The sequence below is a fragment of the Calypte anna genome, chromosome Z, assembly GCF_003957555.1.
Source record: "Calypte anna isolate BGI_N300 chromosome Z, bCalAnn1_v1.p, whole genome shotgun sequence".
Classification (NCBI taxonomy): domain Eukaryota; kingdom Metazoa; phylum Chordata; class Aves; order Apodiformes; family Trochilidae; genus Calypte; species Calypte anna.
In genome coordinates this window covers 45,307,379-45,326,687 of record NC_044274.1, presented here as the reverse complement: position 1 = coordinate 45,326,687, position 19,309 = coordinate 45,307,379, and the positions used below count along the sequence as shown (strand labels likewise).

Below are 19,309 nucleotides of genomic sequence, written 5' to 3'. Positions count from 1 at the left end.
TTTCTAAACACTGGCTGTCTGTGGTTTGCAGTATTCAGATAAACTCTCAAGTGTTTATGTACACTTTCTTCAATGGGCTGCTTATTAGGATCAGATTTTTTCTTAGCACTGATGCTACTTACTATTGACTTTATTATAAAAGAAATAATTAGTGAAGAAATTGGAAAAATTTAGTTTGCATAATATTAAACAACTGTCAGTACCTAGACCGGACAGGAATGGTAGACATAAATTAAAATGAAAATTTCTGATAAAATTACCCTCTGCCGAGTACCAATTGCCATCAGATATGTACATATATTATATGCAACCTAAGTGTTAATCCAGGTCGAATTTACTTGCAGAAAAATTATTCTATGGTTAGAAAGCTATTCATTTCTTGAGCTTGAATGTAGAAAATTATCCTATTTTTTTAAAAATAATGACATGGTAAAAGAAGAAACAAATATATGTATTTCATTAATCCTTCGTAAGGGAATTACTGTTGCCAAGAGGTTCAATAAGTTATGTAATTATTGCAATTATATGTATCAGAGAATGTGAAAAAAAAAATCAATTCCAACACAGTACAGCATTAGGCTTTCATTCCCCCCTTTTCCAAGCTTTCACAGGCAAAAACATTTTCATTGTGAAATGGGAGATCACCCATGAGTTACTGCCATATCAATATTAACCAGTTACCTCTACAGGATTAATTTTATTGATTTAAAACCTTTTATGGATGATAAACCTTCTTTCCTCCACTCCAGCCTCTTTCTTTCTGAACCGCTCTCTTTCTGGCATTGTTTAAAACATTGCACAGAACCTTAGGTACCCTAGCTTCTTGTCTTGCTGAGGGCTTTTCACATGTAACCCTGCAGCCTGCCTATCACTTGCAGCTTCCTACCCCTTCACACAAGCTCCCAGGACATGTACCCCGGAATGCCTGTGGCAGTATTTTTCCCATAACGCTCCTAGACTCAAGCTTTCAAGCCCTGACACGTTCCTGAGGGAAGTGATTGCCACTGATGTTAGAAGTACCCCTTCTCCCTCCCCTTTCTTGACTTATACATTTTGTTGTAGCTTCTGGCTTGCACTTTATTAAAGTGCTTGCAGAAAGGTCAGCAATGAACAAGCTGCATAGCACCTTCCCCAGTCAACACATGCTCCCAGCAATGACAGCATCAGAAACAATGCAGAAACAAACCATGAGGAGTTTTAACATAGCTTATGTAGTTATGGTAAGAAAAGTATGATAGAGGAATGACCTGTTAAAGAGGGTGTGTAAGGCAGGACACCCTTCTCTTTCTTATAGGCCATTAAGAAGGATTTTTGCCTTTTCTTTTTCACATGAACTTTCTCTTTTTTTTTTTTTTTTTTTTACTGTTTCCTTTTACTTCCATACTCCCAACAAACAACATCCAACATTAGAACTGATGAATGTCATCAAATACACACTCTCTAGGAAATATTTGTATAACACAGTGGTCTATTACTACATTTTCTATCACTTTCTGTATTAGATAACATGGAAGTATTGCTACTTTTTATTTCCCTTCATATAGCACACATCTGGTTTTTATAACACTTCCACTTTAGAGCAGTTTAAATCCATTACCATTCTCATTTTACTTTGCCCTGTAAAAGCGAATTTGAAATATCACCAATAATTCTGCATTCTACTACTGCATATAGTGATGTAAGCACTCAGCATATGCTAAACCCCCCATTCTTATGCTTCTTAAGAAAGGCAAAATCCTCACCGATATTAAGTAATATTTAATTTATTCCATATAAAAGAAAAAACTGAATGCTGTTGACATATATTAACTTCATAACAGGAATTATTACACTTGTATTCTTGATCCTATACAGGCAGTAACTTTTATAAACCCTTCTTAATATTGAAAACAAAAAAAATATTGAAAACATTATCACTGTGGATCAAGAGATTTCAAGTTTTTGAGACTGTAAAATAATATACAAAATAAGTGGTGTGATTTTGTAATTTCCTATATAAGTGATATACACATAGCACTTTAAGATATAAGTTATATATATATAAGAACTAAAGTTTCCTATATGTGATTTTCACAGTATGGATACTTTTAACTAAAAAAATAAATCTCTTCTTCTGCATATACAGGAAGGAGACAAACTTACATGAAAGAAACAAAAAATTTGTGGAAGTGATTGCTCAGGTACAATATTATTAACACTGAATATTGTGAAGCATGGTATATGCTTTCCTTACCCTGGACCTCTCCTCCAGTTTTGTCATCATGACAACAGTTGCACCTCGCTGCTCCCACATCATTCTCCAGAAGTCACCAAAGGTTTCTGGCAGTGCCCCTTGTGTTGCTATGTAAGCATTCTGCTTTCTGTATCCATCAATGTAGTTGGCATTGATATAGTCACTGCCTGGTATGCCTGTGAAGAGAGAAGAGTTAATGGGGCAGAATTTCTGTGCTGTACAAGGACTAAAAATCCTGTGACACAGCTGGATTGATGAATCTTGGTTTGCTGCATGACAAACAGTACATAGGTCCTTGCAAGTGTAGCTGCATTTGTAGAGCTGAAGGATATGACAGATCGGCTGGGAATAATCATTCTTTTGAAACAAAGGAGTCACACTGATAGGAATCACATGATCATAGAATGGTTTGGGTTAGAAGGGACCTTAAAGATCATCTAGGTTCAACCGCCCTGCCAAAGAAGTATAATGGAAGCCTGAAAATCTGTAGCAGATAGAGACACCTGTGAGTGTAAACAGAAGCATTTAAAAGCTGATCTGACAATGCACAGACATTGTGCATCCACCAGCATGGTAACCTTTGACTGGGTCAGGCAGGGGAGCCTCTCCATCAGATGCCCTGAGCAGTCTCCATTCAACACTCTCACTGGGCTCATTGCATTTACTTTAAATATAGAAAATTAGTTAATGTTGTCCAACTAGTAATATTACTACTAAGTTAATTTTTTTCTCAATAGAAACTAACTATGACCCACATTGTAACAAATCACATTATACAAGGCAGGTTTAACAGTAGAATCTGGTACTTGGTTTGTGCCTCAAATAGTATTATTTCACTCTGCAAGTCTGAATAAAAATTAAATGCATGAAACAAAGGTGGAATCCAGGACCTGGTAGGGACATTGGACCACACTGTCAATTTCTCAAGGCTCAGGTATTTTGGACAAGACTTACAGAGGGACTTTGTGTGTCTGCCAGACAGCCCATGCTTAAATCTTCATGGAAACAAGTCAGCTCCTAACCATGAGGACATGCCAAGCAATGTCTGTACTGAGAGGTAGAACATAACATGCTGACTGCCAAGGTCAAGGAGGAATACTGACAGCAGTGAAGATCATGTTACTAGTCTGGATTAATAAGGTAGCCATGGCCACAGAAAGAACATACAGGTCTCTGTCCTGTCCCTTCTGGATTCAGCAATGCAATGTCCAGCTTGTAACTCAAGCAATGTGCACATTGGAAGAGAAAGTTCCTATGTCACTGCTGTTTTTTCAGCTGACAATTTGAGGAAGATATGATACTCATGTGAGATCTCAGTGCTGTTGGGATGGCAAAGAGAGTTTCCCACATTACTATAATGTTGAAAATGGAAGTCTTCCCTAGAAGAGTTAGTTGAAATACAGCACTGTGCACCATGATAAGATGATAAAAATTATTTTTTAAAGTAATTAAGAGAAGCTACTTCTTCAAGCAGAATTTTTTTATGCATGCACAGCCAAACATCTGCCATGCTCAAGGATACTGCACAACCCTGGGATACAGTGCAGGTTTCACTGTTTTGAAAGAGAGCCAAGATGGTACAAGCTCTTTGGCTTATTCTAAATCTGTGACTATTTTCACTCCACAAAGCAAGAGAGTTAAATTTCTGCGACTATGAAACACAATAAATTTTTGGACATGTTTAAAGAAATTTTTCTCAAGCTTTCAGTCAGAAACTGACAGAATCCAAATCTATTCTGATGCAGTATCTCCTGCTGGTGATCCCAAGCCAGGAATTATTGGAGCTGCACACTCCTGTCTTTCCTGACAACCCGTGGCATACACCTCAAAATGTCTTCCAAAATAAACTGAATTTGAAGTAGATATATGTCTTTACTGCTTCAGTTGCTTAGTTGATAGTACATACAATTTGAAGAGTTTTTTTCATTCTTTCTGGCTAAGTTTAATGTTTAATTCCTCTACTTACTTTGTAACGAACGAACTCACTGATTACCTGTGGTACTAATTAAGACCCAATATAATCTTGAAATTATTCAGATCATGGGTTACTGGATTTGTCATCTGCCTTAAAATCTTGCCTTTATGCCCAAGAAAGCTTAATAGATTTTCTTGGTTTATCTTCAAATTATATTTAAAGACTATTTTAAATTTGATTTTCTGTACAATTAAAGGAAAAAAAAACCTAAAAAAATACTTCAGGAAAGTAAAAAGATTTCATAACTTCAGGTGCACAAGAGAGGCAGCAAATGGCACTCAGGCTAGATGCATAGACGGATGCAGGAAGACTGGTTGACTATGCTTGGAAGTAATTGAAAAACTCTTTGGGAAGAAAATGAAAATTAGTAAAATAAAATAAAATTAATAAAATCATAAATAAAAATAATAGTCTTTAGAATCTGTGTAGTCTGTGGATGAAAAGCATAATTTCCATCCATAAAAGGCAGAAATTAGGGTTCAAAAGCCTCCTCCTTGTGTATTTGAACCTTTTTTTACATGACACTTCTTATAGCAGATATTCAACTTAATGACTTAGAAAATACAACTGCTAGGAACAATGATGTATTTTCTTCTTCTATCAAAATAATAAAACATTTTTGCATAAAACAGATGAAAAAGAAAAATGAAACCAACAGGAAAAATCTACACCAACTGGGTATTATTACCAAAGGAACACAAGAAAGCTGGTAAGAAATGTTTTCTGCATAAATTAGAATTAAATTATGATGCTTGGAATCATACTTTGAAGCATCTGTTATAAATAAAAGCCTGAGGAAAAAATGAAAAGCAACACTTTGTAAAGTGGCTAAATGATCTTCTGGGAAAGCTGTCTCTGGAGCTGATACCACAGAAAGTCAGCATGAAAATCAGGAAAGAGAAGTACTGTCCATTAAAAATACACTGCACAGAGGTCAGGGCAACTGAAAGTATAAATAGAGGCCCCGAGAAGAATGACTTGGTGATGCTGGTTGATGGGATGCTCAACATGAGGCAGCCATGTGCACTTGCAACCCAAGTCAACCATATCCTGGCCTGCATCAGAAGAGGCTACACCAGGAGGTCATGGGAGACAATTCTGCCCCTCTGTTCTGCTCTTCTGATACCCCCACTTGCACTACAGTATTCAGTTCTGGAGTCCCCAGAACAAGACGGACATGGAGCTGTTGAATCAAGTCAGGAAAGGGGACACAAAGATGATTAAGGGGCTGGAGCACCTCTCTTAGGAAGACAGGCTGAGAGAACTGGGGTTGTTCAGCCTGGAGAAGAGCAGGCTCCAGGGATACCTTGTAGCAGTCTTCCAGTACCTAAAGAGGGGCTACAGAAAAGCGGGGGAGGGACTTTTTACAAAAGCATGTAGTGGTAGAATGAGGGGGAATTGTTTTTAACTTAAATAGGGTAGATTTTCTGGTAGACATTAGTGAGAAATTCTTAACTGTGAGGGTGGTGAAACACTGGAAGAAGTTGCCTGGAGAGCTGGTACAAGCCCCTCCCCTGCAAGCATCAAGGCCAGGTCAGATGGGATTTTAAGCATCCTGATCTAGTGGGAGGTGACAGAGGGGTTGGAAGTAGACAATCTTTTAAGGTCCCTTCCAACCCAAACCTTTCTATAATTATTCCATCTTTACAAATCTTAGCAGTCCCAGTACCTGATGTTAAAAATTTCTAAAACTGTAAACACTCTTTCTACTAACTACTTTGTATTCAATTTACTGGTAAATCATATTAGAATAAATAACTTCTAAATTACAGTACTACGAATGTTAGGGATTGGAAGAGACCTTGAAAGGCCAATGCTATACACAGCTGGAAATGAGTAGTCCAAAAAGGTTGTCTGCTGTACAGCTAGGCAAGAATAGGGTGGTCATGACTTTTTGATACAATACTGCTCCACTGTATTGAGCAATCCTTCAGAACTTTTCTGGATGTCAATTCAAACATAACACAAATATGTAACAGGTCAGTCCCCAGTTCTGGGGTTCTTCTTTCCCAGATGCAAGACTCTGTACTTGCCCGTGTTGTGTTTTCTGAAATTTTTCTCTGCCCAACCCTCCAGCCTGTCAAGGTCCCTCTCAATGGCAGCACAGCCTTCTGGGGTGTCAGCAACCCCTCCCATCAACAAACTTACTGACTCCTACTGCACTCATCCAGGTCACTGACAAATACGCTGAATAGTACTGGTCCTAGTACCAGCCCCTGAGGGACTCCACTAGAAACAGGCCTACAACTAGGCTATGTCCCACTGACCACAGCTTTCTGCTTTCTTTCCTTTAACCAGTACACAATCCACCTCACAGATCATTCAGACTGCACTTCCTCAGTTTAGCCGCAAGGATACTACGGCAGACGATGTCAAACGCTTTACATAAATAAATAAAATTAAATAAATTCTCAGTCTTTAAATCAAAATTAAGTTTCCAGATTATACCTTCCTTGATCACATATGCAAGTAAGAATTAATTGAGATCAACTATTCCTTATTTTTGCAAAGAGGATTTCTTCCTAGCTAGGTTAATGAGGAAATTTCCACTCTGCTTCTCGACTTGCCTTTTATCAAGAGGATACAAAAAATCCTGCATGTTCTTTAGAGAGAAAACTCCTTTTGCACGACAACTAAGCCTCATGGCATATGAAAAGGATGTGTCTGGGACACAGATAGGGAAGTCCATTTACCACAAGATCTCAGCAACTGTTACTAACTCAACTAATGCAGCTTTGAGAAAAACCAGGTGCTGCTCCAGTGCTTTGCACTGTGGAAAGATTTTCATCAAAGGATTATTTATAGGAGAATTCAGTACTGTACAGGGTTAAATCTCTACTGAGATCAAAGGAATAATAGGATTCTCAATGCTCAGCTTCATTCCTTCTTACTCACAGCATCCATTAGGTGTTTTCTAGGCTCTCCATCCATTCTCATAGTTGCTTTAGATTCTAACACTGAGTCTCTTTTCATCACTTTTTTTTGTGCATGACCTCAGATTCATATCCTGTTCCAAAATGCTTTTGTATTCTGCAATACCATTTCACCACTCTCACTTTCTCTCACAATTTGTTGCACCAGTTTTTGCTTCATCAACTATGTTATGTCCTCACAATCCACAAACTTAAAGCCCTCAAGGGAAGATCCCTTATCATAAAAGGCCTAATGATGTGTGTCCAGTTTAAAAATAATATATACAAAACCAAACATCTGTAAATATGCCCTGATCAAGCAGAAGCAATTTTTAAAGGCAAATAAATGTAAATATTAAAATGTCACTTTATGCAATGACTTTTCTAGCCATAACCTCATTCTGAAATGAGAAAACTGAACAGTTCTCTGTCAAGTCTAATAGTATAAAAAAACCCAATGAAATGACAATGGGTTTAACTGTGGTAAAACAAAAGCCTGAGAACTCTTTTTAGCTGCCATGGCTTGAAGGCAACATACCCACAAGCACAGCAGCAATTGCCATTGTTACTTAAATCTGGGTTTAATAGTTAAGAGAGGTCAGATGTCCTGTAAGAACTTGGGTCAAAAGGGGGACTAAATTCTGTCTTCTGTAATACTTACACGAAACTTAACCAAGTTTATTGATATCAGTGGGGTTTACTGCAGATTTAGGATGGCATACCTGAAGCATAGATCTAGCATGCAGTATAACCTGACTTTTATAGGTTTCTTGAAAGCAGAGACACGGTTTCTGCACAAAAAGTCAGTTAAAGACAAAGCTTCCAGATCATAATTCTACCATAACAGCTTCCTAGTAGCCTTTTCAAATATAGGGATGAATGACCAGAGTTTGCATTCTCTTCGTTCTGCCAGACAGGAATTGAGCACAGTGGGGAAGAAGCAGATGAGTAGTTGAGCATAAAAGATCCCCCATTTTAAAGTATCTTAAGAGAACAAAGCAGTCTGGATTTTACAGAGTAAGAATGAATGAGCAATGAAACAAAATTAGCCACCACAATTAAATTGAAAAAAGATTTAAAAATATGAGTGCTATAGCTCCCGTTTTATGATAAGACTTTACACATGAACTGAGATGACAGTAAAATTTGGTGTGACATACATTCAGATCCACAAGGCTAATAATGTAGAACTTACAACTATTCACTTGATCTCCTAAAGACAGTTATAATCTTACATAGCTTTAATTATACTTCACATTTTCTTCAAAAAATTAAATCAAATAATGAAATTATTTCAAGCCTTTAGATAGGCTAAGTACTGAACAGACTTTCTGTTTAAAACAAATCAAACCATAAGCCTTTGGTTCTTTGCTGCTTCCCAAAGAGACGTGCTGTTAGTCATTGGAAGACTGTGAAGTAGTAGGATTAAGTTCTGCCAGGGTTGTAAACAAGTTGATAAAATGAAATGATGAACTCAAAATGCTGATGAAGCTGTACTATTGGTTCAAACCGGTAGCTGATGTTTTGAACTATGTCAGAGCAAAAATTAACCACGATAGCTGCTAGATGCAACAAATGTTCAAGTCTAAGATTTTCTAAAGCAAAATCCATATAGTTACGGAAATTATCAAATTCAAATGGTCTAAGTGTAAATCTGTAATGTTATAACTCAATGAAGAAAGAGGTTGGACAAGACCAATTAAGATACTGTAGTAAATTGAAATTGGTAAAATGAAAGCTTTTTACAAAGACTGGGGAAAATTTTCTTACCATCCTAACAGTGCAATTTAAGAAGGAAATAGTTATTACAGAAAAACAACATATTGCTGAATTTTGGATGGACTACTAGGACTCAGAAAGTCTGGTGAAGAGGAAAAGGATGAAAGACATGGAGTCACAAATGAAATGCAGAATTATAGAGAACTATGGGAAAAAAGGCAATGCCATAGAGGGGTGGCAGAAGATACAGACTTGTGCAGGGAACAGAAGAAAAATATTTGAAACGAAAAGGGAAGACAGATCTGAATAGAAATGTAGAAAGGGAAGCTAGGAACTAGGAGCTGTTGAACATATTTAGGCAAATGAGAAACTTGGATAGTATGTAGCAGAAAAAACAGGCTGGAAGACAGGAGGAACTCTGCTAAGAAAGGAAGCTTTAATTTTTATATTTTTTAAAAATTTTGTTTCATTTTACAAATTGGCTAGTATTAAGAAATGGTATAGAATTAAATTAAATCAACTGCTCAGTGCAGTTCCTTAAGGGCACAGATAACAACATTATGCCACCACACTGGCCACTATACAACAAGACAGCCGTATGCTACATGATAGTGCAAGGCAGGTATCAAAATCCAACATGAAATCATTGTACTATGATTACTTTACAGGTGCCTGAGACTTGATTTAGTGATTCTCCAACTCTAGGAATGAGTAATTTTAAGCTATATACCAAATGAGTACTTTTTGGATATAAATATTCATTTTTACCTTTAAATTATGCTCCAAAAGTGCCAATGAATGTCTCTATTATTGCGAACCAAAATGACTTCTAGTTTGACAATTTCTCAAAACACAATTTCACTATGAGTGTGCATGGGAAACTGTGAGGTGAAAATATTCATTACTCATTCAAAAGCAAAGTCTCTGCAAGTTTTAGCAAAGACGTTACATCCCCAATGTACAGTGAGGGTATGTATATAGGGAAAAGTCAGAATTGTTATGAACAGATTTCAAAATATTACAAATGACACAATTTTTGCAGTTAAGTCACAATCAGAGTGTCATAAGCAGATCTGTAGGTCAAAATTACCACATCCCTACATCTTGTTTTGGCTTTCCTGTAGAGACAGCCACCGTGAAGTTGACTCTATGACTCTACCGCACAGAACTTCACACCATAAAATCTGTATTAAAATCTGTGTTACTGATCTTTCTGTACCTTCATCACTGAAATACCTTCACTGTTTATAAGGCATTCCAGCCTTGTAGAAAGCCAGGACATACAAGTACTCTTAAGTGTCCAATTATTTATTGTTAGCTGAATACAACACAAATGCAATGTGAGAGAGCGCAAATAATCTGTACGGTCTATGATGGTTCAGTAGATATTCAAGAATATGTATTTATCAGAATACTTTCTAGATCTGACGATGATGCCCTACATACTTGATGATAATATAGCAATAACTGGAAATCAGAAAAACAAGAATATTATCACATTCTTGTCTGTTTTTCCTGACTGTTCATATTACAGTCAGAAACATCTAGATTTAGGAGCATTTTAAAGCCACTAAACTTCCCATCAAACAAAAAATGATACTGCTGAAATAAGACAGATACTTTTTTAAAAAATTATTATTTTTTCATCACTAGCATTATGCAAATCCATGTCACATATACCAGACTTTTAGATCTACCAAGACATATTAAAATGCAGAATGTTTAATCATTTTTTCCCAGTATTTTATTTACTCCTTAGAGGTTTAAGATCAGAGACCTAGCTGTTTTAACTTGACCTATTTCTCTTTTAATCAGTGCATTCTGCCTTCAAATACATTTAGATGCATACAATAAACTTCAATACCTTAAAACGTTCTTTCATTATATTGCAAACTCTAAGTGTTCCCCTCAAACACATCCAAAGAGAGCATGATTTATGAGTTTTCAAGAACTTGGGAACAAAACTTTGCAAAGTAATATTCTCCGTTAGGTGGAAATTCAGATTACCACAGCTAACGAGTTTTCCTTTCAAAGGGACGTTTTCCTTCCTAGTAGCTAGAATGGTGCTGTGTTTTGGACTTAGTAGGTTTGGTATTAGAAGAATGTTGACAATATACTGATGTTTTACTTGTTGCTAAGAACTCAAGGACTTTCCAACTTCCCATGCTTTGCTATTGTGTGGGTACACGAGAACCTGGAAGGGAACACAGGTGGGAGAGTTGACCCAAACTGGCCAGACAGATATTGCATATCATATGATGTCCTGCACAGCATATAAGTCCAGAGGAAGAAGAAGGCATGGGGAGACATTTTGAGTGGCATCTGCCTTCCCAAGTAACTGTTATGTAAGATGGAGCTCTTTGTGCTGGAGATGGCCAAACACCTACCTGCCAATGGGAAGTAGTGAACAAATTCCTTGTTTGGTTTGCTTACTTGCATGGCTTTTGCTCTACCTATTGAACTGTCTTTACCTGAAACCATAAGTTCTCTCTTTACCCTCCCAATTCTCCTCCCCATCCCACGGTGAAAATATGAGTGAGGGGCTAATACTATCAATGGGTAGAATGAAATAATTTCAAATCTCTGCTATGTGCTTCTTAAGATTCCCTAAGAATTTCTGCATATTGGCAACAGTCAGACAGACAACTGCATAAAGATGGCCTCATGCCTCATTCCAGAGTAGCAATTACAACATTCCACATTTGTGCAACACCAAAGTGACCATCAGTGTAGAATTACAGTTTGGCAGGTGTGTAGTTTATTGTTTGTATGTATTTGCTCTTGAACAGACACCAAATGTCTAGATGTAGTATGGAGCTTTACATGTTAGAAAGAGCACAGTTACTATTCAAACTTAGTGACTGTTGTCTTACAGCAGCCAAAAAATCAAAGAAAATCAAATATTCTTCATATATTTGTAACACAAGGCAGTGTAACACAAATTTAGGTCCTGATCAACTTGTATGATAGCATAGATAAAGGATTTTTAATTTTTTTTTTTACAATATTCAAACCATCAGTTTCCCTGGTAGTATGAAAACAAACACAGTTGTCAACTAACTAATATCCTAGGTAGACTGCATGTTCCTATTTCAGGAATATTTACTTAAAACCTGAAAGAGAAGTATTTATTGCCAAACACTAAGACTAATGTGTTAAACTTTTGCAGGTACGTGCACAAAATTTCACAAACACAACCATGCAAAATCGGGGGGAGAAATTTAAAAGGATAAATATATACTTATTTATTACTGTTTTCAAGACAAATTATCATATCATAAAAAGGCTTTTAATATTTGATTTATGTTGCTTTTTTCACCATAAACTGAAGACTGAGGGAATACTTAATATTATGCTTATTATCAAATGGGTTAAAACCCCATTTGTGGTTTTAAACCCTATTTGTGGTTTTACAACTACCATCAATATTTTAATGCATGATATTATTTTTCTTTGTTTAATATCACTGAATACTATTGGGTTAGAAATTTTAACCTCATCCCATAAAAAAGGGAATCAAACATTACAGTTTAATCACAAGACTAATGACTCAGTCCTTTCCTACAGGTGCAATGTAGATTTTTTTCATATTTTAATTTATTATTTTAAAAAGTAGCCTAATGTACAGTGTAATCCCATACTTTTAATTGCTTTGACTAATGTTTTCTGGTTGGTCTTTTAAATTTTCTTCCCTGGAGTAATATTCTGAATATGTTCATTTGCTTTAAGGGTATGAAATTTCATATATATTTCACATAAAGAAGAACTTGGTAGAACTTTTAAAGCCTAGATGTCTGACTTACAAATTAAGAAATAAAATTATTTGAAACTAGGTATTTTCCTAGGTATTTTCCTCTCCTTCTTTTTCCAAACAAAGTTGTGTGAAGATCCTGAGTCCTTTGTCAAATAAACTTATTCTCGGGTGTGACTTTTTGTTTCAAAGAATTTTACATTAGAATTCAGAATGGCTGTCCAGTTGTTCCTGGCCTTTCCTGACCAGGTACCTAGTTTTTTTGTCTGGCTCAGTGACACAGAAAGGAACATTTTCATTGACTTATATCACAAATAATGCCAATTAAAATACTTTCTCTCATATTGTATTGAGGGTTGACCCAAGTAGTTTCATCAGATACCAGCAGGTTTCTATATTTCTATATTCTTCTACAAGGCAATGTGAACAATTTAAGTTATGCTACAGAAAAGCATTTTAGAATTTCCATATGGACTTCAGCGGTGGAAAAAATATAAGGATAATATCATGTACAAATTTTCAAATACATTTGAGAAACTTTTCTCTGTGCTATCAAAGCCCTTGATATGCAGCTGTAATAAAGAAGGCACGACCTAAACTTCTGTCAGCGGGACTACCATTTTCTTCACCAAACAACTAATATTAAAATGGACTATACCTATGAATGATTTCCCTCCTGTACTCAGTGTCTTCAGATCTGGAATACCCAAAGATAAGAAGCTGTTTTATAACTGTAAGCCAAAACACCTTGCAAAACACCTGTAGAATGTTAGAAGCGAAATAATATAGTTCCCATCACATTTTGTATTACATGCAATCCCTGTCAGTGATACTAAAGGAAAGTTTCAATTTAAATTGTTTCTCTTAAATACATAAATGATTATCAGATTAAACTGAAAATCTGTCTTCATCAAGGAAGCATGTTAATTGTAAGGCAGAACTAATAAGAAAATAAATCCTGAGTGCAAACCAGTGTTTCCTGTTGCCTTATCACTTGGTAAAAGAGACACAATACCTAGGGCTGGTCACCTTGGCCAGTCTGCTTAAGTTAAAACTCTGAGATGTTATCGGAAAGCTTCTTGACAAGGAAAGATCTAATGAAGATGTCTTATCATAAATAAACTTCAGTGATAATTTACTTTACATAACATAACATTTTAGCATACACACATGATGCGTTCAGTGCTATGTGTGACCTTGGTCAGTTCTATGTATTGTCATAATGAATTCCTGAGAATGAACATCAGAAAAATACTGTTAGGAATAATTACAGGATCTTACTGGGAGTACTTTGGTTAACACTTCTCTGTATTACTAGAGAAAGACATCAGATTGTAAAATTACACTGGATTTTTAAATTTAGTTAGAATAGTTCAAAGGTTTTCTTACCTTCTATTGCTGAAAGTAGAACACGAGAATGGTCATATGCAATTACATTCGCATATCTATTCTTTGGTTTGTTTACTTCCAGGTTAGAGTGTTCCCATGTGAACTGCTGACCAGGATCAATAGACTTTGAAAGACAAAGAGAAGAAAAGGAACCTCTTAGCTTGCTGAGTTAAAAATTGCTATTAACCATATGTAGCTCTGGTTTACTCTGTAAATATTTTGCTTCTGAAGGAATATTATTGCTTCGAGACAAACTACAGCATTTTATACCATGTTATATAAAGCATTTGTATTTATGCATCTGAAATTTCCATTAAGAATGTAAACCGTAAGCTTTTCAAATCCCAGGCTTTCTGTTCAGAAGGTGAGGGCATGCTACCCATCTTTTTATTTTTTCTATCAGTTTGGCAAGTGAGGGCTTCTAGCATAACAGATAATGACAAAGATGCCAGAAATCTCAAAAATACTGGGATGAAGGAGAATAAGTATATTTGCCTTTCTCTTTTACTAAGCACACATATTCAAACAATACAGTGTCTTGTTCACTAAAGAAAGCATGTCATTAACAGTTCAGAGGGTGTGAATCTGAGTGATTGTGATTTAATTTCCACTAATTTTTATCTTAAAAAAAGATTATTTTTTTTTTCAAAAAAAGCAATACCGGGGTTTACAATTTTAGTAATTTGTGAGATTACACTCAGTCTATCTTAATATGCTAATTGTATTTTTTGCATATCCAGTTGCAATTAAACAAAAAAAAGTCATAGTAGATTCTTCCCATAATGAGAAACAGCCTCAGCTCTATATTATACCTATTTTTAATGTGAATTTTTAGATTTTAAAGAGCACTTTACTCTTAAAGCTTAGCTTCAACTGTTCAGTATTATTCTAAGTGATTTAAAGCTGCTTCTCAGTATCAAGAAAAAAAATCAAACAGCATCTTTCTCTGTCAGCTATTTGCAGAAGCAGATGAGAATATCTTCATCACAGTAGTGTGCTATAACACCCATTCACTTCTTTGCATGATATATGGCCAGATGGTGTAATTCAGTGATTAATATTTAGGCCTGCATGCAGACATAGTTAACATAAATTATGTGAAAAACAGGCAAATGGACTGAACTTTAATCCTTCCTGTTCTTCTCAGCAATCTGAACCCCATTGTGGCCTCACTATCTTCCCACAAAGCACTGTTTTGGCAAAAGAAAGTTAATCTATATTTTCTCAGACTTAATAGCCACACTGGAACAAAGAGTTGAGTGGTATTGGCAGACACATTTCAGAAGTGTGAAAGACCAATAACTCATGAATAACAAGTCTGTACTAACAGTTTTAATGAGTGCTTTAATGGTTTAATGGATGGCACTTTAATAGGATTTCTAGTATATTCATTCTGAAAGCTTGCCTTCAATAAAGCTGTCATGAACAAAGAACTGGATTTCTTCAGAGCATAACTCGGTAGTATGGGTTTTTTTTTGCAAAAGAAATAAAGATATCTGTAATACTGTTACTGCCCTCCCATGTTTTGACTAATCTTTCAACTGTTGGTTGGCTGCTTAAAAAAAATTATATATATATATATATTTATATATTTATATATATATATATATGATATATTACTGGGAAAAGACTTGAGAAATACTCACTAGTACAATGGAACACCCGTAACATAGTTCTTAAACTGTGAATTTTGGTAAGCAAAATATATTTCCAGAAGAACTTCAAAGAACACCCCTCCAGTAAATTCTGTACTTGCTCATTGTGAAATTTTCCTTTACAGCACTTAAACAAGTTGTAAGTCTTTCCTCACTGTAATTGTGAGTCTTTGAGAAGTTTATTCTAGTACAGTACTGGGTAAAAATAGAGTATGACAAAATGCCATCCTTCCTGGAGTAAACCAATGTATGCCTGCCTGCTCTCAAACAGCGCTGTACTAAGAGTCTTTATGCCAGGAAATATAAAGCCAGAAGATTCATGTCTTTGTGTATCATGAGGAATGTGAGTTAATTCACAGGTTTCACAAGCCTAGAAAGGGAAGGAAGCAGAATTCCCCAGCACTGTAGTTATTATGTTTGAGACTCAAATCATCAAAAAGCACTTGGTCACAGAGAAACCTAAGACCAGGTAGAGAGAAGACAAATGAAAAAGAAAAATTTGAGAGGATGTCAATACATATAGATGCTGCATAACTGGAGAAAGTAGTCAGGTACCACAAAAATAAAAAATCTGACCCTCTTTTAACAATGTCTGCAATTGTGATGAGAACTTCTTATCATAGCTGAAAAATCTATAATAGGATGCTATCTTATTATTAAGGAAACTTACTAATAGAATGAGATTTACATACTGCATTATCAAAACATTAATGAGTAATTATGGCAGCTTGCCAACTGTAATATGGTTTTGTATTATGGCAGAGTTTTTCACATAATTCTGTAAAGACTACCATTTTGCCTTTTTCAAGAGATATGGTGGGACAAATCAGAATTTTTTCAAAACTCAAACACAGGCTTGTATCCTAGTACTAAAAGCAGTTACAAATATACAGGTGAGACATTTCCTGCTGGCTCTCAAAGCAAAGTGACCCAACTGTTCAGGAGTAGCTAGAAATACAACTAAGGCTTTTGCCAAACTCCTTTCAAGAATGACGATAGCTCCTCTACAATATCAAGCCAATAGTCCTATAATGAAATGAAAGAATGTAAAATGTTATTCCAATAGAATCAAATAAAGTACATATTCATATAGGTGAAGTACTCTTAAGGAGGAAAACAACCATCATTGAAAAATATCTTTGAAGGAGAGTGACTACTGCATAAAAAGCTTTAGAAAATCTAACTTTTTAACAGCACTCCTATTTTTCTGTATTTGTTCTTTGCCTCCAATCTGAAACATACTCTGTTTACTCCCGATCTGCAATTCAAATCCTTTGTCCATGATATCTTAACTAGTTGTGGTGAAATAATACTGAGCTGAAAACCAAGGATTACACTTAAATTCAGGTAGGAAGTAAATATTAGAATAACACCTGAGAAATAAAACCCCCTAAGTTTATATGTTTTCATGAGTAAAGCATCCTGATGCTTTGTTTTATATGAAATACATGAAATACAGCAGCTCTCAAACAAAAACTGTCTTGTATAAGGCACTGGTGTTGTTTTCAATTGTCAACATATATTCAGACAACTGTCAACATTTATATTTTTGAAGAAAAGAGTAAAGGAGTGAAATTCTTCACTGACTCCTTAATTTCCTTCAATAAAGCTTCTAAAAAAATTGCCAACAAACCTTTCTAAAAATCCCCGAAAGTCTGTTCTTGAATTATTTTTCTTGCTATAAGAAGTAGACTACTTTTCTCTTCCTACATATTTCACTGTTTCAGTATTACACTGACATTTATTACAATATTTGAATTTTTAAACTGAGCCTGTGGAACTCTTTGGCAAAAAAGGATAAGGTATCAGACTAAAGCCTAGCATCCCAACGTGGTAATATCAGCCTTCTGGTGTAACATGCTGTTATCCAAAGGAAGCATTCACAGCACAAAGGAAGAATACACTATAGATCTTGACTGGTGCCACTTTAGATCCCTACGCTGTGCCTTTAAAATTCTCAACCATATCTATCCTGCTGGCTTGGACACTACCCTAGATGGAACTAAGCACCAAACAACTTTGCTGAATGTAACAACATATGTGCTATTAATAAGACAAACAACTTTTCATCGTTCACTGACTACACTAATTGTTGCTCCATAAATAGAGCACATCCTCTGAAAGTTACAGAATACCAATAAATGATGTCTGTAATATTAGAAAAAGGTAACTACTGTAACGATAAAGTATAGAAAACAAATTTTTGCAGAGAAAATATTGATTTTTGAATATGAGTCACTATTATTTGTAATGATATGGCAGTTAAGCACAGCTGTTTCTCTGGTACAAAATCATTCAATAAATTATCTGTTCTTCTGGACTTTTAAACTGTTTTATATCAAAAATATGTTTTATATCTGCTTCTACTAAATAAAATTTATTGTGCTCTAGTGTCCAGTGTTTATTCTGTTGCAGCTTAAGACACAACAAAGATCAATGTACGATATTCAGTAAACTGTCCTTTCAACACAAATCCTACCCATTGAAAAGCTACAATAAAATTTGTAATAGGCCAGTAGCACAGCACAGAGTCAAATGCATCTTCATCTTTTCCAGCATTCAGTGTTAAAGCACAAGACTGTGCAATTTACAGAAAGAAGCCTTATGAGGAAAAACATTAAATTATACACAACTTCTCATAAAATTAGTTAACTAGTGCAGACAGAAGCATACACAGTAAATCATAAAGTAACACATAGAGTCTGGTGCTGTAATTTCATGTGGCAGTGAAAAATTCTTACACAAAAATGGTACAAATATGAATCTACTTCCTTAAGGGAAGCTATAGTTACAGATCTCAGTTAATAGATGTGAAACTGTTTTACATATGACCCAGGAATCTACTTTGGAGGAATAAATTGTCTTTTCTATGTTACAAGAGGGAATGACTTTAAAAATACATCTATTTAATTGCATAAAGTAGGCAGAACATTACTGTTCTGATTCAATCTAGATCCATGACCACTTTTTATTGTTAAATTCTGAAACCTGACTCAAGAGAAAGATAAGGCACAAAGGTCAGTTTCTTACAAATATGGCTTCCTGCCTAGCATCTGTCAAGTCCATAAGGAATCTTGCATTATATAGAAATCCCATTGGAACTGTCAAAGTCAGCAAAAGCTTCACAATAATTAGTTGGGGTTAAGAACCTTGTCTTAAAATTAGGAAATACAAAAGAACTATGTGACATAAAGAATGTGTCAGGTTAACAAGGTATTCCAGCATTTTACTAAGGATTGGGTATTGCAAGCTAACAATAATTAATGAAGAATTATGAAAAAATTATTTTGAAGTAGAGATAAACTTCATTGAGATGAGGACAGATAACTACCTATGCTAAAACTACAAAACCACTTTATTCAAGAGGTAACTATACATTCATTTCAATACTACAATAGTCATAATCTTGACTTATGAGAGGCTTGGCTTCTTTCTTCCCATGAATGAAATCTATTATGCAAGGTAGAGTTATGAGAGACATATACTGATGGAAGTCTCCACTGTTCTGATGATCATCCCTTTAAAGGGGTTGGAGAAGCCCTGAAAAAGACACTATGAAATAATTTCTGATCATGGGCAGAGGTAGAAACTCCTCCACTTGATGACATGGAAGCTTAGAAAAGATACAGAGCTGGAAGATGGTCTACACTGGAGATAATACACCCCTTCTAGCAA

At 35.5% G+C, this 19,309-nt stretch overlaps 1 protein-coding gene across 1 annotated transcript in view; it reads right to left on the bottom strand.

Annotated features, from left to right (window-relative positions):
* Positions 1 to 19,309, bottom strand: part of PTPRD (protein tyrosine phosphatase receptor type D) — a 262,399-nt gene that overhangs the window by 43,866 nt on the left and 199,224 nt on the right. Inside the window, exons 27-28 of the mRNA XM_030466839.1 lie at positions 13,980 to 14,103; positions 2,234 to 2,409 (exon numbers count right to left, since the gene is read on the bottom strand). Of these exons, the coding sequence (XP_030322699.1) occupies positions 2,234 to 2,409; positions 13,980 to 14,103 (300 nt within the window). The remainder of the gene's footprint in view (positions 1 to 2,233; positions 2,410 to 13,979; positions 14,104 to 19,309) is intronic.